Source organism: Condylostylus longicornis, unplaced genomic scaffold, assembly GCF_029603195.1.
Source record: "Condylostylus longicornis isolate FDR11 unplaced genomic scaffold, ASM2960319v2 ptg000077l, whole genome shotgun sequence".
In the NCBI taxonomy this organism is placed as follows: Eukaryota; Metazoa; Arthropoda; class Insecta; order Diptera; family Dolichopodidae; genus Condylostylus; species Condylostylus longicornis.
Window position 1 is genome coordinate 2,307,707 of NW_026578045.1, and position 25,057 is coordinate 2,332,763.

Consider the following 25,057-nt stretch of genomic DNA (forward strand, 5'->3'; position numbering starts at 1 on the left):
GACAAAACAAATCATTAATAATTACTTTCTCAATTTATTTATTTGAAAAGTTGTAAAAAAAAAACAAAACCACAATTTAATTTTTTCTTTTCTATCGAGCAACTTTTCTCTTATCGTCTTTGTTCTATTATCGCTATAATAACGTCATTTTTGCTACTTCTTTTCCCTCACCGGTTTTATACTCAAATAGAAAATAAAAACCTTAAGTTTTAATTAATTTCGGGATTTTAATCTTAATTAATAATGTCAAACGAGAAGAAGAAACTATTTTTCAAATTGAAAACAAAAATGAATGTTTTTTCTTCTTCTCTCTTCCCCATCGTTCCTTAATAATTTCGTTTTTCTTCAATATATACTATTACATTTATTGTGTGTATTGGTATAATAAATAATTTGTCTACTTATGGCAATATAATAAAGAAAATTGAATTGCGATTAACGGTACGTATTGCATGTTAATTGATAATATACTATGCTAATATCGTATACATATACGATCTGTAGACCTATTGAGTGTATTTAATAGTAATTAAGTAATAATGTATGTTAAAAGTGGACATGCATATACATTTGCATATTTTTGCATAAATGCGTGAGAAAAGAATTTTTACAGAATTACACGTATATTTTTTTCTTGACAAATATATGAATGTACATGTGCACGCACATGTATTTACTTTGCAATCAAATTGATTTACATATATTTATATATTTTTATTGAGGAAATGAGTATTAAATATGAAGATAATTACGGTTATCTCTTGATGTTTAAACACTCTGTAAGACGATAGCTATAGTACTCAGATAAAATGTAGTAATATTAATATATATATACTTAAATATGTGTGTTAATCGTGTTTGTATAAAGTGTGTAGCAATACCCTTCTTTTAATTTCTAACTTACAAATTAGCTTACAAACTAAAGAAATTCGATGTTAATTGCTTAATCAAATGATATGACAACAATTTTATTATTTCTAGCCGGATAATTGAGAAACAGTTGTAAAACTTTATTCCGGTAGATGGCTTTAAGAATTTTTATAATGTAAATAAATATTATATTTTTAGTTAAATAAATGTTGCCACCATTTAATTTTGCAATATAATTTATTGTAAATGTTGGCTATAGCTACGGTGCAGGACGAAAATTCGAATAATCGAATTTGTCGAAACGTCACTTTTTACACTTTTTTCTACAGCTGCAGTCAACCCAAGATTGTCAATATGAACAAGAAATTTCTCATAAAAACATTCTAAAGGCGCCAAATGGCGAACTTTAAAATGTTTCCTGATTTCAAATATTATTAAATATAAAAGAGTAGTTGAGGCGTAATTTAAACGAGAAACTAATTACTCAACGAACCCATATCTTAATTATTATTAAATAAGTATAAAACGTAGTTCAAGCGTCAATTCGTCTATGGTAAAAAGTCAAAACGAATTTACTCTATATTTAACGTTGACAATTGTAAGCTACTAATTGACTAATTGGAAGATAAATAAATATCTAAAATCTTATAACGGTAAAAAAATTATTTAAATGCTCTTGTACTCAAAATAACAGAAAAAAATTTTATATCCTATAATTAACTGTAAATTTTATTTTATTATTTTTTAATTTTCTATTTAATAAAATTGACAACTTTTTAAAAAAATAGTTTTAAATTAAATGCTTAATTTTGTACATTAATTAACCGGAAATAAACTTGAACGTTGACTTGGGATTGGAATCTTTTTCTGATTACGTGCGATCCCATATTTTAAATTTTATAGATTAATTTTTTTCTGTTCTGTTCTGTTTCTGCGTAATTTTTTTTTTTTTTTTTGCTTTCGCTTTACAAAATATTGTAAAAGACCTTTTTTGTTCTTGTTTTTTTTTTTCTTAAAACATTTTAAGACGATTTTCTATACACATTTTCAGAGTTTAAAGACTTTTTTCGCTCGATTCGGTTTCTTTTTTCTTTGGTTTTCAGTTTTCATATGATAATCTTGTTATTTATTTGCAAATTAAAGTTTTGTGTGGGCTTAAATAGTATCCAAGAAATATTTGAATCTTCTATATAAAGAGTATATATAGCTAAGTTTTTTGTTGATATTCTTAACTAGTTTATTTAATATGAATAACGTTTTCGAATATCTTAATTCTTTAGGCATATACAAAAAGTACTTGTATTTACCATATTTTCTAGAAGAATTTACGTTATGATGAAAAATTAAAAGTATATAGAAAAGAAATTGCGTTTTTAATTATTATTTTTATTGCTTTACTTTGCTTCTTACAAAGTAATTTTAATAAATAATTATAAAGTAGCTATTTAAATGTCATGACCCTATTCGTTATTGCAATAATTTAAATAAAGATTGCATTACCAAGATGATTATTTCATATAGTAGTCGGTAACAATATTTGTATTTTTTAGTCGAAAAATATTTGCTACTTTAATTGTTTTGAACTTTTGCTCCTTTCAAAAATACTCTAGCTTTAAAAATTACAATTTAATATTATTTTTATGCAATTCAGCTTATAATTGAGGTTTGCTGAATTGTGTATTATTAAAGAAATAATCAAAATATTCAATAATTTATTTTGAAATCTTTTTGGATTTTGAGTAAATGCGCTAAATATTTGCCGAATTTTCAACGAGAATTTTTGATCTTGCTACAAATCAAGGAAGTTCATATTAAATTTTATAAATAAGTTGTGAACATTTCGTGGTGTGGCTGATACAACAATTCATGATATAGTTTGTTACCATGCAATTCAGCAATTACAACTTATTAAAAAAAAGTAACTTATGGGGTGAATTATCTGTAACTTATCTTGGTTATTTTACAAAGCGATTTAATATTACTCAAAATTGCTGATCTAACGTCAAATTGAATTATTCAGCAATATAATTTTAATTGCTGAATTAGTCCAACTAATATTAGATTAGCTTTTAAAATTCATTAATCGTGATTAAAAAATTTGCAAATAAAAAAGTAAATGAGAGAAATTACGTAATTAAATTACCTGAATATGATGCATTAATGACTTCAGGGAAAAACACATACATCTTTCCTGTAGTAACGTAGGAGTGTAAAAATGATTGCATATTCGTATATTAATTTTAATTCAATGTTGATTTTAATAATAACTAAAACGAAAATAAAAAGAAAGCAAAATATTTTTAAAAATAATAAAATTTATTGGTTTTAATAAAAATGAATAATGAAGCATGGTTCTCCACGACTCTTTAAATAAATTTTCGCCTTATTTAAATTTTTTTTTTTAATACTATTTATGGTGGTGAAATGTTTTTTATTTTTTTTTTGTCTCTTTCTGTCTCAATTTCCATCTCTGTTCTTTTTTCGTTTGGCTTGTTTTTTTTTTTGCTAAAATATAAATAATTGTATCAGATGAACTTTTATATGAATTTTGTCGCCAATTCTTTGTTATGCATCTCATTTTTCAAGAAGCAGACATGCTAATGGCAAATTCATGTGTATACTCAATGTGAATAATATAAAAAGTGTAATAAGTAATGTTTTCTTAAAAAAAAGTAAAAGAAAATATTAAAATTCTGAATGAAGTCATTTCTTAAGAATTCGTTTTTTCTTCTAATTTTACACTTTGACTTAAAATATGACATAAGACATATTAATGTATTTTTTTATTGAGTGTTATAGATGTCTCCTTAGGCAATTGACATATTAAGTTATTTTTTAAAATAATTTAAATTAATTTATTTTACTGAAAAAAATCAGAATATTGCAAATTTGAGTCATAGCAAGCATTTTTATCTGAAATGATAAAGTCGTCATTGACAGTTTGACTGAATTTTAATTATAGAGTATTGTTAAAATTGCAAATGTCAAAAATTAAAGTTTAAATTTTCAACACAACGACAACAGAGACAATGTGTTTAATTTCTAATATGTGATGTGTAGCTGTATAAGATAAACCGTTTATTTTTTGTAATTATTGCATTCACTTTCGTCGAATAAAAATTTTAAGTATCATTTTTTCTTTAAGTACAAAGTACCGTTAAAGTAAACTTTGTGAAAACTTGACATTTCATGTGTTTTGCATATGAAAGTTTATAATGTACTTTTTGGCGCTGTGAGCTACTGAAATGGAGCACAAAATTTTTAAAGTACAGGAAAGAAGAGTAAAAACCACAATCTATATATTATTTTCTTTATAATAAAAAACTGTCAAAAAGTATCTTCCCAAAAGTATGCAAATACCAAATATTCCTTCTTTTCCTCTCTTATTATTATTTTTTTTTCCTTCTTCACTCCTAGGAGGAGTATAGGGCTAGTACATGATATCTATCATGCCCTAGTTTCTATAGTCATAGAGAGTTAGCTAGGTAGGTGACTAGCCTGCCGTAGTTTTATTTATATTAATTATTTGAGGTTATTAAATATTTACTGTTTATTTTTCTTAGTTTTTAGTATCGAATATTATGAATATTTGAAAATTACTTGTTTAATATTTATTAGTATTGCATATTAAGTTATATAATATTGAATATAATTTTTATAGTGACCTGACCGGGGTTTGAACCCGAGACCCAAAGGGCCGGTGCCATAACCACTGCACCAATGATCAGATCTTATTATTATTTTCCTCTCTTATTATTATTTTCAATTATTTGTCTATATATTTTTTAGTTATTTTTTGTAATTATATTTTTTACGAAAATTATACAAGAAAAGAGAGTACAAAATAAGATTTCGGCAAAAAAATAACAAAATCCATAAAATTCTATAAAAAACGAAAATTCATTTTCAGATTACTTTTTTTATTTTCATCTCAAAAAACCAACTCACATAAATTAAAGGTGAAATATAAAAAATATTAAATAGACATAAAATAAATAAATTATACAAAAAAAAAATTATATAAACAAATTAATCTACATAAAACACTGTGAATGTTGTGATAAAACAAAAAAAAATTATTTACAAAAAAAAAATATTAAAAATCAAAAACATGAAAAATATAAATAATTTGTAACTTATATGACAATTACATTGAAACAACTGTGAATTAAATATAAAAAAAATCAAATAATTATAGAACAAAAAAAAGAGAAAACAAAACAAAATGGCTAATAATCGGCCTAATTTAAATTTAAAACTGTTTCATTTTAAAATCATTTATAAAAAATATTAAAATTAATTAATATAGGACAAGAGATTAAATATAAAAATAAAATCAAAAAAATTATAAACTTTTCATTGCCCATAATCAAAAACATATATAATATAAAATATTAAATAAATAAAACGCAAATATTGTTATACAAGAACATTACTATAAAAGAACAAAAAAAGAAATACTGTTATAATAATAATTAAAAACGAAACAAATAAAATTATACCAAAAATACATTTATATACAAATATACTTTATATTACAAATATAATAATATTTATTAAATGATAGTTGTAATTAAATATAAACTAAGAAAGAAAGAAAGAAAGAGAAAATCAAATTAATAATCCGTTTTATTAATTTAAAATGAATAGAAATAATGCAGCTATTCAACGAAGAGCACCACTTCTACAACATAGAGGTATAAAAAACACAAAAAAATAATAATAATACATAATATAATGTAAATAATTTAATTTATTATATTATCTTTAATTTATTATATTAAATAATATTATAGATATATGTATGTATATGTTTTAAAATACTTGTATATAAATATTAAACTGTTCATTATTATTGTTTTTAAAGTTACTGTCATAAAGGTTATATTTTTTGTTAGTAATTTAGAAAATCTTATATTTTATGAAAATTTTCTTGAAATATAAATGCATATTATGTTAATTTTGTAAGTAAATAACTGTCATAAATATTGCTAAAGTAGTATAAGAGAGTGTGAAAATTTATAGAGCAAAAATGGAAGGACAATTGCAAAAATGCAAACATTCATAGAGAAACACAAGAGAGTTATAAAATTATTATAGAGTGAAAATTGAGGGAACAATTGCATATGACATAAAATTGATATTTTTGAAATAACAATATGAACAAATACAATTGTATTATATCTACTGACAATTACTGTTTCGAGTCATCTGTTCCTAGTATATGTCAAAATTCGGTTATTAAAAGAGAGGCAGAAAAAATTTAGGCAATTTATAATTTCATAACAGAAATTGAATGAAAAAACTATACTACAAATTATTATTGCTCAAAATGATTAAAAACTGATAATTATGAAAAATCTAAATCATTTAGATTACATAAAATTCTATATCGTCTTGAAATTTTAAAATTTCGGACATAGTACTCTTAAAATTTACGAGATAATTAGAAAGTGTAAATAAATCTCTAACTAAAAATAAAATTTATAACAAGAATTATATAGAAGAGAATGATACAGAAGAGAATAATATGTCTTTTATTGAAAATTATTCTCATTTTACGTCAAACTAAAGAAACAATTTTATTATCAATATTAAGAATTAATATTAACAATTAATATGAGTAATTATAAATTTTTTTTCAATTATTTTCATTGTTCAGTAAGCACGTCATCTTGAAGACATCTTGACTTTATTAGAATTTTTCAGAAAATTCAATAAATTGTTATAATTGTCAACTTTTCTTCCCTTTCTCTCCATCTCTCCCTCTCCGTGTATCGTTATATTGTTACTCACGAAGAATTCACAATCATTCTATGAAATTACAATCAATAACAATTAAATTATAACAAAACTTTAATAAACTTTAAAATTGTTTTTTAAAAATGCAATTTATAAATGAATTCTTATTGTTTATTATTTTATTAATAAAAAAAAATAAGAGAAAACATAAGCAACAATTTTAATTTCTTTTTAAATCTAATTCAATAACAACATTATGGTAATTCGATACGGAGTTTATCGAAAACTTTTATAAAACCCATGTAAAATTTTTCATTTTTTGTTTTTTTTCCTTTTATTTATTTTTCTTGAATAATTTCAATTGTGGTGTGTTTGCATAATTTTTTAAATTAGAGATTTAATTTTTCTTAGAATAAAATATTTTTTTTATATATTTTTTTCTAAATATTAAGAAAATCAAAATATTAGATTAAATTTTATAAGAATAAAAAACTATAATAAGCAAAGTTTAATTAAATTGGATTAGGCTTACCCAATACGTATATGAATACAAATAAACCATACGCATGCCAGTTTGGAGAATATTTACAGTCAAATCTACCTATTTCGCACTCTTCATAAGACATATTTTGTTTTAGCTCGAATGTATATGTATTCTTTTAACTTTTAGCATTTTTAATTATTTTTTCATATATTTTAGTTTTTCTATCTAGAATATTTCACTTACTCGAATTTTTTTTCGATATTTACAGAGTTTGAGATATAGAAGTTCTACTGTATCTGACATATGTGTGAACGCTTCTGAATTCGCATCTCATACGTATATAAAACTTATGTTTCTTCATATTTTAATAATGATGTTATTTTTGTTTATTTTTAAATTATTTTACTCATATTGACTTAATTTTTTTAATTTTAAACAAAAATTGCTAATATTTTTTCTATTTATGTATACGACTATATTTATTTTCCGATGAATTTGACAAATCATTTAAAATATTATGAAATATGATTTTAAATAAATAAATCATGCATATGCTTAAGCAAAACAATCGTAAAATAGGAATTGAACTAATTACTAGGAAGTTATGAGTAAAATTTTAAAAGAAAAATTCTTAAAAATTAATTTCTGCTTCATTTTGTCGGTAGTAATTTAAACGATACTATATAACATTTGCTACTGACGCAATATTATAGTGACATCTATTTTCAAATATAAGTACATAAATATGAACTTGAATATTAATAATGATTTACATTTAATTATTCCAGATAGGTACGGCTTTTTTAATTATTTTAAAATATCATATGCTTGTCTTGTTACGTGTGTTGACTCCATGTATAATTATAAAAAAAATAATTATTTTTGATTTTAATCTTATACTGTCATCAATTATTTTTATAAAACAAAAATGTCATTGCAAAATTAATTAATTTTGGATGATATCAACATTAAAATCAATAATTATTATAGTAAATGATTTATTATATATTTTTCATTCATACATGTGATATTTTCTCGGGGGGGAAAACCATATATTTTTGATACAATAAAACACGATGTTAAAAATGAACATTCGAGAATGTAAAAATTGAAGTTTTGACATATTATAATCCTATCTATATAATAATTAATTAAAATGAATTAATTTACTAAAATAATTTCATATTCTTATAATTTAAATTCGCATATTTAAATTTTTAATGAAGTTGCTATACTTATTTATATATGAAAGTAAAACAAATTGTACATTTTACTATAAATATTTTAATTGCAAATTATTGTAAATTATTTATAGTACAATGTATATATTTTAATTATAAATATTATAAATTATTTCGTAAGTATAGAATTAAAAGAATTTATTTTAGTTACATTAATTGACTAGTTGCTTTTTATTTTAAACAACAAACCATTTTGATATATACAAAAAATATTTTTCAAATTTGATTAATTTATAGCTGTCAATTGTCAATTTACAGCTGTCAATTTTCTTATTTTTGATGACAGAACATACATGTGCATAAGGGTTGCCAGAATTATACTTAGATTAAAATGACATACTTTTTATTTTATCATAATAAAATTTCAAATAAATTCTAAATTGCATTGAACAACTTTAAATCATAAGTTTTTTTCTCACTAGGGTTGAATATAACAGTAGAGTATGATCTGAATCTAAATCAAAATTGTCTATCAAGTTCATAAAATTTGATTAAATTTTCTTGGATATAAAGCAGTCAATAAGAGCCGGAATTTTGTAGAGCTGGACAGTTGTTAACCAATAAGTCGGATTTCTTGTAAAATGACATCAAAATCTCAATTCTTGAACAATTTCCTTAGCTCTTTATCACTAATTGACCTCATTCAGGAGCCCTAATCTCCAATTAAACATAGAGTTAAACATAAAGAATCCTCAAATATTTCTTTATATTTAATAAGTTCAATTTTAATCGTAATTAATTGACTTTCCTCCATATTTTAGATTTCTAATTATGTCATATGGACCCCTTAACTAAAAAAACACCATTCTCCTCCTCTTGAATGATATTTACTCGTACATAATAGCAGAATTTCGTTTTACTAAATATTACAGCAATATTAAAATTTACATTTCGTGTTTTAAATTCCAAATTAAATACTAGTTTCGATATCATCAAGAGGAAGGAAGCAATTATTAATTTTAAATTATCAAAATTATCAAAATTTAAATTAAGTCATATTTTTTGTTTTTAAATGCAAATTTATAATAACAATATTGGTTGTCCAAAATAAGAATACAGTAAATGGCAAATTGAAAAATATTGAGGTGAAAGCAAAAATTTACTTTTAAATTAATTTTATAATTTTCTGTATATTCGGTTTTCAACATTTTATTCCTAGTAGAAGATTTTAAGAGTTTAGAGAGTAAGAGGAGGAAAAAAGGGCCTTTTCTAGTTGAGTGTATTAAGCATTGATTCTAGTTTTTTTCTCTAATTGAGTTAGTAAGCATTGATTTCTAATAGATTGCCTAGGAGGGCTTCATTTACAAAAAGTCTTAATTATTTTCACGCTTTTGTTTGATTTCTCAAAAATTTTATTTTGTTCATTACTGTGTATTCTTCTTTGAGGCAATGAAATTCTAAACCTTATATAGAAAATTTTTATAAGTTTTCTATAATGAACTTTTGCATTTGTGTTTTTATTCAAAATAAAAAAGTTTCATTTTTTCCATTTTTCATCACAAATAAAATGAAATTCTTTGAAAATGAACTAAAAATAATAATAAATTTAAAAACCATAATTTTAAAAATATTTACAAAATAAATTTTTTAATGATTCTTATACGCCATTTGTAAACTTGTGTTTTATGGAGTCATTTCTGGTATATTGAAAAGTTTTATTTATTTTTTAAGTTCATAAAGTATACGAGATTTGTCCTAAGCGATAAAGTAAAAATAATTGCTTCCTTTTTTTTTCTTTCTTGTTCTGTTCTTTCAATTCTTTCAAATCGAAAATGAAAACAAAATAAATTAAAAGTGAAATGAATATTTTTGTTTTTTTTATAACACTATTAAAAACGCGCATAAATAAAATAATAAGTCATTGAAAAATTAAAAGTTATTTATTATTATTTGAAGAAGAAAGATAATCGCCCGGAAAAAAATGATTTTGTTTACAAAAATTCATTTTTGAATTTTTTTTTTCCTTCTTTTCTTAAATCATACAATAAAGTACAAATTTTTAAATAATTTTATTCTGTTTTCATTAAAATTAGTACAGTGTGGTTTTAGAGTTCTGAACGGCAACCTTTTAGTGGTATATCGAAAACTTTTAATTTATCAACTACAAGTTGTTTCAATTAAAAAACGAGAATATATAGAAGTAGATCGTGTCCAAAATAATTATATTAAAAGTTGTATGATAATTGTCATACCGTTTCATAAGGCATCTTGTTGTACACCAAATGTATAGTGGTATTTTATATTATATATAAATTATATAAGCCAGTAGTTATAATAAAAATCCATAGATCCTCAAAGACTTTTACCAAAAATTAGAATTAAAGTGGAAAAATTTCCGTCAACATTTTAGTCCGTAAGCGACAAATTTATAATACTCTTCGAACATACATTCACACAGGTATGATAATAGAATTTATTTTTGATTGTAAACTTTTCAGTTCAGTAAAAAAGCAAATATTGAAAAATAACACAACAGTGGTTCAAAAATTCACTTAGCTTTTTCATTTATATTGAATACCTCTACAACATGTTCGATTCTTATGTCAAACAAGTTCATGCTGAATGAATAAAATATTTTTCGTAAAATGATTTTTCATTTCATATTTTCAATTCAAAATTTTTCGAATTTTACTCAATTTTATTCAAATTTATTAAATTTTAATACTTTCAAACTTATGTGAAATACATGTACAACATGTTTGATACAAATAAATTTTGTATAAAATGAATATCATACTAGGCTTGTTAAAACCTTCATTTCATAGAATTTCATTCACTTTTATTATATGTACATATGTATACAATGCAGTTGAACATCTTGTATGACAATATTTTTTATATATACATTTAATGTTTTTTTTTTTAAGTAAAAAATTTTCATAGTACGTTGACTTTATTGTATGTATATTATTCGATTCTATATAAATTTTAACAGAAAATTGTTGATTTTTTCTCATTTATTTTGTTTTTGGTTTGTTCTTGTTTTTTTTGTTTCTTTATTTAATGAAAGAATTTTTTTTTTTTTCATTTTTTTTAGATAAGCAGTTTCATTATTTTCTATATGTCAGCTACATTCACCACAATAAGCCATATTATAAAGTTGGTGTTGTAAAAAAAAAGTATGACAAACATGCATACACCAACAAAATAATATCAGAGAAAATTTTTTTTTGTTTTCTCTCTTTTTTAGAATTATTAAAAAAAAAAGAGTGTGACTAAAATTATAAAAATTCATTTTGTTGTTGTTGTTCTTCTCTTGTTTTTTTGTTCTGTTAAGCATTTATTAGACATACAATTATAGATTTTTCATTATATTTTTTTTAAAGCTTGGTAGGTACTTGTTTTTGCCCGTTGGAGGCTATATTGAATTTATATTAAAATAAGAAAAAATAGAAAAAACAGAAAATTGTGTGGCTTTTAGGTTTAAATTTTTTTTTTTTTAATATTTTTAAACATAATTTAAAGTGAGCTAAGCGCGATAAATAGATGACAAAGAATAAGAAAAAAAAATTGAAGATAAATTTTTATAGTCACGTAAAATGCTCTGGCTTGTTGATTGCATTCATTCGAATTAAAAATTTATACCAAATTTATTAGTCTACAACAAAAATATGTGTTTAAAAATGCGATTATTTTGCAATAAAGATAATTATGTATGTATTAAAGAATTTGATATCGGTTTTATTTTCAAAAGTAATTAGTCATCGAACATGTTGTGATTCATTACAACAAACTGATTATAATGTTAAATTCTTGTTCACTATTAATATAAAAGAAGCTATTAAATTTATCACAATTAGTTATTCAAGAAAATTGTAAAAACAAGAATTTAAAAAAATTCGCTCAAAAATCGCTCAATGTTGTAATTTAATTAGAAAACATAAATTGACAGTTTTCATATGATGTAATTCATTTTTCTAATTAAGGGTGCCATGACTGATTTGAATTAATTGCGCAAAAAAATCGCCTAGAAATCTGTTAATTCATATAATTTAATCAAAAAACGCATTCAGATGAATTTCAAAATTTTTCATAAATGGTTTTTGGATATAAAGAGAAAAACAGTCACTTTATTTAACGTTTTGGAAATTCGACGAAAAACTCCTGATCTCTTTTAGTTTAACCCGAAAAACACGTTGATATTAAGAGGAATTATTTTTGATATTAAGAGGTTATTCGATATTAATAGTCACTTTGGTGAATTTTCGCCGAAATTCGACGAAATTCGCTGAAAAATTCCTAATTTCTTTTAGTTTAACCAAAAAAACGCGTTTAGAAGAATTTTCAAAATTTTTCGTATAATCCAATGTTTTTTGATATTAAATGTGAAATGCTTTTTAAGTAACGTTTTTAAAAATTCACTTAAAAATTTACTATTTCATGTAGTTTAGCTAGAGAATGAAAATTAAGATTTTTTAAAATTTTTCAGATAATGGGATGCTTTTCTAAAAACTAAAATTTTTCAAAATTTTAATGACTTTAATTTCTCTATTTAATATTTTCTATATATACTAATATGCATTTATGCACATTCCGATCGTTCAATATCCTAATCTCATAAAATTTATACTATTAAAAATTTATTTTTAATACCGTGTCGAATTTTAAAATTGTGTAAATTGAAAAAAAAAAAAAAACATTTCAAGTTTAATGAAATTTTAATACACCGAAAAAAAAAAACATTTTTTTCTCAGAAATATTATGAATTTAATTACTTTTTATGTAAATTATTAGAAAATTTCTGTAGAAAACTAAGAGAAAAAAAGAGTAGTATACAAAAAAAAAAAATATTAGCAACAGAGCAGTTAAGGTATACTCAAAGTCTGGAAGTAAAGTAATTTTAGAATTTTTTTATTACTTTGCATTTCTCGCATGAATAAACATTGCAAAAAAGAAAATATAATCGCATAGTCATTTTCAATTTACACTTTGAAAACCGTGTATAAAATTTAGTTATTATTACAAATGCACATATGTGGATATACGTATATACATTCATATATGCCATAAATAAATGGTATCCTATATAAGTTCGATGTTTTAAAAATCATCGAATTTCCATTGAAAATTGTTATAACATTTATTAGTATAGTAAAATGTAGTGAAAAATTTGTCACAGGAAGCACGTTTAAGTATTACTCTAAAATGATTGTATATTTCATGTTCAACTCTAAATTGTTTATGGATTCATTTAGTTGTTATATAGGTAATAATTTTGTGGTGCATAATTTCAATTGTATGCTGCAAAAGTCATTACAATAAAAGTTTAAAACTTTTACACAGATCATTTAAATCGTTGTTGATTGGATTCTAATTTATGTTGATCCATATAATGAGTTAATCTAAGAACATACTCGGTTATTTTTCGTTGTAAAATTTCGAAATTTAGTAGAATTTCTGTATAATTGTGTTTTGAAATTCAAGGAATTGATAAATTTATGCGACCCTTAAATAATTCAATTATATTCGTAAATTATTAAAACTTTGAGATATATGGCTGGTAAATCGACTTAATTATGTAATTTCCTTTATTTAAATTGACATAGAAACAATATGCTGTTAGAAAATGAAAAAAGATAATTTTATAAAAATTGCATATAAGAAGGCGCACTGAAAGAACTTTTGTTGTTTTATGAAATGTCTAAGCGAGCATTTCGAATTGTGTTGTTTTAAACTAATTTTTATGTCCTAAAAAATCTTGAAAATTTCCTCAAAAATCTAAGATATAAAATCAATAATTTATTGGTACTGAAAGGGTTAAAATAAAACCTGATTATATAAAATTGTTATACACACATAAACAAAACAATAAAAATTAAAAAAAAAATCATGGCAAAAATTATAGTTGTAATATGGAGCTTAGGTCCGATATGAAAAAAATATAAGAATAATAAGAAGGAAAAATCTTAATATAAACTCTTTATAATGCACACATAACGCTCCTATTAGAAATTGAAAAAAAAAATTTTTTTTTCGATGATCGTACACTATTTCCTTTTGTTATGTATATTTAACACGTTTAACTATTGTCAAGTATGTCAGTCGAAGGTAAACAGCACAGTAAAGAAGTACATAGTTCTGAAGTATAATTTTTTCGTTCAGTGAAAAATCTCTTTTTTTTTTCACACTTTAATTCAAAATGCCGGAATTATGTAAGTTGCATATTATTTGTCAAATTATAATAAAAAAAATTAAAATTAAATTAATATTGAAAAATAAAAAAATTTCGCCTAATTCGACTTAGCATTTTCAATTTAAAGTTTAGGTTTTTAATGTGTAGGAAAAAAATTTTGATTTTCTTATAAATTTACGTTTATAATTTCGAAATTAATTGAAGATATTTGACATTTGACATTAAATTAATTTAGTCAGTTTTTATTCGTTACCACAGACATTATTCATTTATACAAAAAAATTTGATGTTTTATTTTTGATTTTAAAAATTAATAGCGATAATTCATTTAAATTTATTGTGTTGTAAACCGGATTTAAATAAAAAATTTTTAAAAATTATTTATAATAATAAAAAAATAATTTATTTTATATAAAATATCCAAATTAAAAAATGACTTTTTTGTTTCAATTTTTCAATTCTGCAATATAGAGAGAACAAATAATAAAAAAAAATTGAAGAAGATTAAATTAAAAGAAAAACCTACTTAATTTCATGCTGTTTTCCAAAAAAAAAAAAATATACCAAAAAAAAATCCAAATCAACAAAATCAAAACAAACAAAACCAAAGTATAACAGATCAGGTGTATTTATTATATAAGTGTTATTTTAACATCTTTTGTTTTCTCTTTTTATTTATGTTTTCTCTTCCAACCAAACACTTTAAATATTCCCATAAGAAATCATTTAGTAAACATTTGTTTGTCTTTCTTTTGTTTTTGTTTTTTTTTTTTTTGCTTTTTTACAAAACAACGTGACATGATAAATTTTATATTTTATAATTTATGAGAGAACACAGAAGGTGAAAAATGAAAAATTTTTCATATGAAATTTTTATAAAAAAGATTTTTTTTTGTCATTTTTCATTTCTCTTTCACCTCTCTTGCCTCTTACAGTATTTTATAAAAATAACAGAAAAAGAAAAAGTGTAAACGATTTTCAATTTTTAACATTTCTCACTTCTCACTTTTTCAGTTTTTTTTTGCTATTATTTTTTCTTTTTTTGTTTGTAATTATTTGAAATGAACGCATAATTTTGACAAGTGAAATATAAAATGTTTACATAATATTTGCATTTAGGTGAGAACGGTTAATAATAAATGTAGTAGAAATGTAGGTTTAATATAATATGTATGTTGTCATATACTAGTGTTACTTTCATGCTAGTATTGTTTGTTTTTTTTGCGTAAAATAAAATGAAATTAGAGCTGTTACAGAAAGGGCATCTGTTTAATTGAAATTGAATTACAAATTGGAGAAATTTCTCTATAAAATTTGATGATTATTCTAAAAAAAGAATTTGAAAAATTGTTAAAAATTGATTCCGAAAAATTTTAAAACTAATCGAGCAAAATATTTAATTAAACTCAAATAAAAATTTCAAAAGTAATCAATTGTAATAGAATTTTCGATTTTCATATTATTTAATAATAAATAAAAATATTCGTAAAATATCAAAAAGAATTCGATATATAAAGAAATAATTTGCATTAAAATTATTAGAAATATCTACAAAAAAAAACAAATTAATTATTTTAATTCAAAAATGTTCCAGGTATTAGAAAAATATTTTAGAAATTGTAAAATTTAATTAAAATTATTGATTTCTAAACTAAATACGGCAGACAAAATATACATACAAAGTTTTAAAATTAACACAATTAGAAAAAACAAATCCAAAAAAAAATTTTTAAAATTTCCATTAAATTATTCAAAAATTTTAATATTTTTGTTAATTTTTAATAAAATTTTTTTATAATAATAAACAATAAGTTCAAATATTTTAAGAAAATCCAGAAAATCTGAATAATTTTTTTTTTCCACTTTTATTGTCTGTTTTTATACATAGTTCAAAATATTAAAATTAGTCCAAAATAAATAAACTCTTGCTAATTATTATTATTAGCAACAGATGGTGTTAAAATATTTTAACACGATACTTATTTATTATTCTATAATAAATGTATTTATAATACGCCTGTCATTGCCATAATAATACGAGTAACATTAAAATTTGAACAAAATCATGACTGAAAATCAATTGATTTTATTAAATTTATTTTTTTTTTAAATATGAAAATTATTTCATATGCATATGTATGTAAGTAAATAAAAAAATTATTGATATAATTAAAGAAAAATCTAGAAAAAATATTTATAAATTATTATATATTTGGCATATTTCCGGGAAATTTTTCATAAAACGATTGATGCTTTCATAAAAATTTACTTGTTCAAAAGAAAAACAAAATTTCCGCAGTATTAAAAACATCATATAAATTTCAAATAATTTTTAAAAAAATATTGTTATGTAACTATAGAAACTTCATAATTTCTATATATTTTGTATGTACTTTATTTAGAAAGTTTTTTTAATATCAAAGTGTGTATATGTATGTATGTACATATATGTATATAGAGTCGATTATAAGAAGAAAATCTAGAAAATATTTTCATCAAAGAGAGTTGATTGTGTATAAAAGCAAAAATCTTAATTTTTAATGGAAAGAGAAAAGCACTTTTTATTTGTTTCTAATTAAAAATAAAATTTATTATAAAATGGCTTCAATTGATTTCTTGTTTTTTCCTAAAAAATATTTTTATATGGAGTAGATTTTGGTTCTAATTTTTCATAAGAATTTATGAAAGTAAAGCGTATAAAATGTGTTTTTGTTTTTATTCCTATTTTTACTGATACTTAAGGAAAACGTAAATAAATAATTTAACGATTATTTACGCATAACATGATTTTATAATTTTAATTTAAAAAATATATGTATGTACGTAATAAATTTATTGAATTATATGAAATAATATTAAATTTAATAGTTAAATTACACTAAAATTTTTAAATTAAAATAATTTGAAAGTTAAAGCTATTAATTGAGCCTGTTTACGTGTGTAAACATAACGTATGCACAGCTTTGTACTTATCACACTCTCTTTTCTATAAATAAAATTTTTTTTTAATACAATAGGAGGCGTGAGAAACATAAGGGATAAACTGTGTATATACACTTAATGTATATACAAGTGTAAACAACCCCAATTTTATTAAAATTTTTTTGAATTATCTTTTGTACTGTCACATATTAAATGACTTATGCAGATGTCATTTTATAGATATAATCTAATTTTTGTAATTTTGATAATTAATATATAAATTAAAATTTTATTCACCACTTCATTATATTGTGTATTATATACAATTATACCTATATTAACGAAGAAATAACATAAAATATTTTATTTTCGGGTCAGAATTTACTATTTGCTCTTATTTAATATTCTATAATACAAAAATTATTACAAATTTTTTAATGACAAATTACAAATATGAGTCATAATTTTAACTCTAAATTGTTTAAGATTTTAATTCTGAGTTAGTTTCATTAAATGATCCGAAGATAACCGAAATGTTCATCAAAAAGAAATGTCATTTATTTTCAATAAAACTTGTCAAATGCGATTTAATTCGAATAATTTTTTTAAAACTACTATATTAAACAGTTATGTAATTTTAACTTGAACAGAAAATTTTCTAATTTATTTTCAATTTAATTTTAATTTGTATATTTTTTTTTAATTATAAATTTAATTCCTTAAGCATAAATTCAGATAATAATACTCGTAATATAGTAATAATACGATTAATAATTTATTTTGAAATAATGGTGTGGTTAGTTTGATGTTCATGCATACATATATATTTATTGAAATTTTCAAGGATTACTAAAATAATTTAATAATAATATTGCATATATGTATGTGTATATAACAAAAAATATAATTTTTTTTTTTAAAGAATTTACTAAATAATTTTGTTAAAATTTTCCTTAAGGCTAAAATCGTTGAATAAATGCTATTCATATTAATAATATAACACAATTATATTATAACAATGGTATGTGTAGAATAGCTTTATTGTGTAGAATTATTTATAAAATATGAACAGGTATACATACGAACATGTATACATACATACATATTATATGAAATTGTTTGGTTAATTTTAAATTCGCTTGTATATAGGTAAATTCATATAGAATTACCTTATATTGTTATAAGTTTATAATCATTAGGTTTCTAGCTATAAATTTCAATTTAATTTTCACTTTTAAGAACTTTATTGCTTCTTTTGAAAAATTATTATTAAATTAAATTTTAAATGAAATTATACACCATTTTTATTATACTCTTTTCATTCAATGAAAATTTATTAAAATAATTGATAAATATTTTCTTTTTTATTAAAAAATTCGAAAAAATTGTGAATAAAATTTTTTTTTAAGGAAAATCTGAAATTTTTCAGAATTCTGAAGTTAGTCAATTTAGCAATATTATTCGTGTAAAATTATTTATATTTTAAAAATATAACAATTTTGAATTTCAAATTATTCACCTATATGCGGTGTGATTTTGTAAAAGTATAAATATAATAATGATGACATAGATTTCTTAATGAGAAAATTTTGTGATTTATTCTTTATTCACAATCAAAGAATGTTTATGAGTGAATCAGAATTTTTTTTTTAAAAGAGATCTAGTTTCAAAAGTGTGAATGAGTCGTTAATACATGTATGAGTCGTTCATACATGTATGAGTCAATTTAGTATATGTACGATTTCATTAAATTGACTTATATTATGATATAAATGAGAAAGTATTTTATGTAATTTAGCATATTTAAATTGATTTTAATTGAACTTTAATTAAATAAGTATTAATTTGATAATATTACTCTTTCATACTAAATAAATTTATTCTAACACTAATTGTTTGAAAGTGTTGCAATAATACAAAATGATAGAATACATTATGTTTGAAAGATAATGACTATTTTTTTCCAATTTTATAAAATTTTAGCAATCATAAAAAACTAAAAGTTTAATAACAATTATATAACAATAATGCACAATCTCATTCAATATAATAATATTTTTTAATCCGAATTTGTATATTATGAATTATGACTTGCTACTTTAACTCCGTGGAGATTAAATTTTGCTGACTTATATATATTTATATATATATATTTTTTTTCTGCAAAGGGAGGTGAATAAGATCAAAAAATAATCGTTTCAATTGGAAATTACATTATATGTGAATATATACATATATTATCTTAGTCTTTTTACTTTCTTATCATGCGGCGAGTAATACAATATAATTGGAATACAAAATGAGGACCTTGAATCATAGTCTTCAAACGAGGACCGATTTCCATTTCTCAATTCAGGTTTTGAATAACACATCAGGTTCTGTCAAACATTAAATTTTTTGAATTAATGAAATATAATGTTTGATTAAAGAAGTATGAAAGGTAATTTCATACATGTATGTGTAAAAGTTTAAAAAGTATAATACAAATTTCTTTTAAAGAATTTAATTATTTTCATCTATATGAATATTAAAAACAAATTAATTTTAAAATAATCATTATTTAATTATAAAAATTTTTTTTTTAAATTTGGTACATTAAGTATGATAAAATATTCAAAACATGCTTATATACAATGCATTTAGTATGAAAAACCTTGACCAGTATTTTAATATAAGATTTTTTTTTTTGTTCCCCTATATAATTTTGTTTTTGATTGAAATTTCTTAAAAAGAATTTTTTTTTTTAAATTTATACTTATATAATGGATACAGAAACATAATTTGTATATATATGAAATCACAAAAAATTTCTAAGTTTCAAGGATAAATAAATTTTTTTCTTTTCTTTGAAATTCTATAACCATTTTGTCTTTTCTTTTAGAAATTTTCCAAAAAAAAAAAAAGCAGAATTGAAGAAAAATGCTGTTTTGTTTTATTTTGTCCGTCCGTCAAGCGTCTCTTTGCAACACTTCTTCATCGTCTAAGTTAGAAAATCAGAAATTCTATATATTTGTAGATCTTCACCTGTTCTGAAAGTTATATCCCCGCATAACATGCAATTTTTTGAAATTTTTTTTGTATCGAAACCACACACGTTTTCTACATATTGCAATTCAAGAAGTGTATCGACTGGAGCTTTCCACCATGAGTAAATTAAGCTACTAATGGCTTTTACAAAATTTTACTTTTAGGCCCTAATACAAAAAATTAGAATAATATTTGGCTGAAAGAAAATTTTCTTCAATTTCCATTCCCTTGCAAGTTATCACCCTAAAAAATTTGCTTAAATTGAAACTGTAGGGGTCAAACTATAAGGCAGAATAGACAGAACCAGAACCAAAAAAATATAACCACTTATCTTAAATCACTTACTTAACCCTCGAATTCGACAATAATTATCTTAACGCTTTTTTCAATGAATTTTTTTTTTTTTCATCCTAAATGTATGCAATTTTTAACATTTTAAAAAAAAAATTAATTTTACATATGCAAGGGAAAAGTGCTGCTTAGCAAACTATGAGCTCGATCCGAATTTATTTGATAATGATTTTTGTTCTTTTATGGTTTTTATTTTGTTTATGTTTTGTATTCTACAAGGTTGTATTTATTATTATCTATATACATATTATATAAAAAAAAAGCAAAAAAAAAGCAAAAATGAAATAAAATAAATAAAACAATACGGACGTGATTAGCATTACTTATCAGTTATTCACATTGTCCTTAAAACAAAAAAAAAAACATAAAAAATACATGAAAGAAGTATCAAATAACTCTCTCTATCAGTACTTAAATATATAATTAAGTATATACAAATTTCTATGTATATATGTAAAAGTAATATAAAGTGATAACAATGTGAATAAATTAACTATCATATCAAGTATTTTATATAATCGTATAAGTAAACGCAAAGTAGTCAAAAAAAGCTTTTCTTCGTTAAATTGTTTAATGTATACGCTTTCTAAAATATTTTATTCTTATACATGTACGTCAATACTTAATAAATGACGCAATTACAATTTTAAAATGCGAAAATTTCTGTCAATCGAAACCGAGAAAAAACCCCAAATTTTTCACGAAATATCATAATCTAAATAAAAATTTTGGCAAAAAACAGAATTAACATGTAAAAACTTTAAAGTAATTCAATTGTTAAAGCGCCTTTATAACTATTAAAGCGCGTAATTTGACGTGAAGTGAGATAATACAATGTGACGCAATCTAACAAAATTTAACGCAATGTAAGACAACGTAAGGTAACTTAAAGAAACGCAACTTTACAGACAATGCTGTTTATCATTGATCACGGGTGGTAGTAGCGAAATGGGATGTTATCGGACGAGACCGGCTACACCGGCCACGTCAAACAATCAACCAACCAAACATATCATTATCTCCAATATTTCTTTAAAATCACTGAATTATATTCTCAAACCACTGAACAATATAAATTTAAATTTTTTTTTATTATAGACATTAGTACAAGCGTACTGAATTTCATTAATTTTCATTTGATTTACATATAACAATCGTGTTTAATTACAACACATATACGTACATACATAAATATAAGAGTATATGGAAGCATTTGAATAATTTTTCTAATTTAAATAAATTGTTTTCTTCCATTATTAATTCAAATCAACATGTTTTATGTAACTAAATTTAATTAATAACAATGAACAGATATGTATACAAAAAAAAAACCAATTAAATCAAAAATAATAATTATAATTTTATATCCTTATATACATACATTTAAAAAAAAATGATTATAGCTCAATAATTAAAACATAAATCAAAATCAAAGGCAATATTAAAATATTAAATGTCACATCATTTGTCATAAATTAAATGATAAATGTGTGTTTTGAACACATATTCTGTCAAACATTAACGTATGTATGTATGTCGCATAATGTTATATTGACATTGCGTTGACAATTGTATGTATATACATAGAATTTATTATTCAACACAGAAAACTAACCATTTTGTAATTGTACGTAATTAAAAAACAGAAAGAGAATGAACCAGAAAGAAGAGAGTAGATGTGGGGTTGAGCGAATGAGTAATAATTACTCAAATTAAAAAATAAAGAGCAATTAAATCAAAATTTATTATTGTATTTTTAATATTTTTATAATATAATAATAATGCTTGTATTGTGTATGGAAATTATAAATATTTTATAATGTGTATAGCATATGTATGTATATAAAAGAATTAAGTAATAATTTATAGTGTTCTATTTAGGCGTATACAATCTAAATGCATAATATCTACTCCAAAATACACTAGCCTATATTGTAAAGAGGTGGATTATAATGCACGTTTATTCTAGTAGATAGCTTAACTGACTTAAATTGAAAATAAATGCCATATATATCTTTTAATATTTAAATTTATCGACCTTTATTCCTGTATAACAGAATTGACATACAAAGCAGTATTCTATTTTCAATCCCCCTCTAATTATACTGGCCGGATTAATTTAGAAGAGCGTTGTACGAATGAGAGACGATTATCTCTCAAAAAGGAACGCAACATATACGCAACATATACTTATATTTAAATATACATATGTATGTATAAAAGATTATTGAATTTATTTGTTATATTTTTTTTTTCAATTCGAAATACATAATATTGACAAAAGAATTAAGGAAATGAAATTCTTTATGTTAATAAATGATTGTAAATATTTTTATTTTTTGTTTTTGATTTTTATATATTTTCCATACATACATACATATTTGTATATTATATTCATGCATTTTTATTTCAATAATGTTATCGATTTAATTGTTATAACACTTGTAAAATATAAAATGTTGCGCTGATATTTTTGTTTTTTTTTTTTTTGCTACTGATGAACAATTAACATTTTAAGTGTAATCGATAATAAATATTGTTTGTTAGTATGTAATTGACTATTATACTCATACTCGACTATTATAATGTCGAGTATACCTACAGAAAAACTATGAATTTCAAAATATCATTGTGAGTACATATGGTAGTACATGTATGCACACATAGTATTTATTATTATATTATAGTTATGAATAAGGAAATAAATTAATGATGCAATAAATTAAATTGAGATTTTAATAATAAACTGTTAATATAATAGTATTTATACCATTGTATGGGGTATATTATATGTACGTAAATGTATATTATACGGTTGTCAATAAGATATTTGAATATTAAAACGTTGAAAGGAACAATTTATTGTTGATTGAATGTCGTTTTTTTAATAAGATTTTAGTGGATTTTAAAGAATTTATTAATAAGTCTGTTATAAATAATAAAGAAATTTAAAAATATTGATACGAGTAGTAATGTGTCCATCTATTGAAAATTATAATGATTTTACAATTTATACGAATATTGGTTTGTGTTTCTGATATAATTGTTATACAAAAATTTTTACAGAAAATCTTAAAGTATAATTATTTCGGTGGTCAAAAAGCTTCAATGTCAAAATTCTGTGACCCTACTCACAAAACCCTTGCTGCTTTATTTAGAAATTCTCGATTATTGCAAATAACAAACTGAAACTTGTTATCAGTCACATTCGAAGACAATTTTTTTTTTTTACCACAAATTTAATTTAGAACATTTCAACATAAAACTAATTAATTAAGATTCAACTAATTCAACAAAAACTAAGAAATTTGTTTAAAATTAATTTGTACAGTGTTTTCTAAAAGAATATGAACGATTTAATTTAAATATTGATTTGGAAAATTTAATTTAATTTTTTTAAATAGAAAAAAATTTAAATATTCGATTCGATTTTCCATTTATTTTTTTTTTTTTTCCAAAAAATTTAATTTTAATATAAAAATTTTCTATTTATTGGAATATTAATGGCAGATTAATAAATACAATCAAAAATATAATGTCTATCTATAGAGCTGCTACAGAATTATATTCAAAAATGGAGCCAAATTCTGGACGTCCAATTCGGAACAATTTTTTTCGAGCACTGTTTTTAGCTACACGTATCAATTTTTTGAGGCCAAAATCAAAAACCACTTTCAAGAAGAAACTCACGCGTTCGGATTAATAAGTTATTACTGTCATTTAATTAAAGTATGGGTTTATATATTGTTCCAGAAAAAACCGAACAAAATAAAAACAAACCACCATTATCACATGTTTTCTTTGCTTGTTGAAACAAAAATCTGTGGTTCGATTCCATCAATTACTTTCATATTTTCGTCTGTCGTCTTATATTTCAAAAAATATGTAATATTTACAATGATGTGGCCAGCATGTGAATTTACTACGAGAAATTATTTCTTCCAGAATTTCTTTTTCTATATAATTTGGTTACTGTTTATTATGGATTGGTCTCATTTCTCATTGTTCAACACAATTTCATGATAAAACAAATTTTTTTTAATAAAATTTAAGAAATTATATATGTATTTTACAAAATATACTAAAAGAAAACTGGTAAGACCTTCATAATGGGAAAATTTTTAGTAAAATTTTCCATAAAATTAATATAATTCGAAGAATTTTATTAATACTCTCATATAATGGCTTTTAACATATTTTCATATTTTGTAATAATTGTATAAAAGTTAATATTATATACATATATGTACGTATATAACCTTGATCTAAATATTAAATATATAATGC

At 22.1% G+C, this 25,057-nt stretch overlaps 1 protein-coding gene across 6 annotated transcripts in view; it reads left to right on the forward strand.

Annotated features, from left to right (window-relative positions):
• Positions 1-25,057, forward strand: part of LOC129612903 (uncharacterized transmembrane protein DDB_G0289901) — a 65,902-nt gene that overhangs the window by 12,857 nt on the left and 27,988 nt on the right. For 2 of the 6 annotated variants that reach the window (XM_055526730.1, XM_055526733.1), the window contains exon 1: positions 5,400-5,567. The exons of 3 other annotated variants lie outside the window; for them this stretch is intronic. In XM_055526730.1, the coding sequence (XP_055382705.1) occupies positions 5,513-5,567 (55 nt within the window). In that variant the 5' untranslated portion in view covers positions 5,400-5,512. Of the gene's footprint in view, positions 1-5,399; positions 5,568-14,162; positions 14,490-25,057 lie in introns of those variants that run through there. One more of the 6 variants, XM_055526732.1, reaches the window with a different exon arrangement.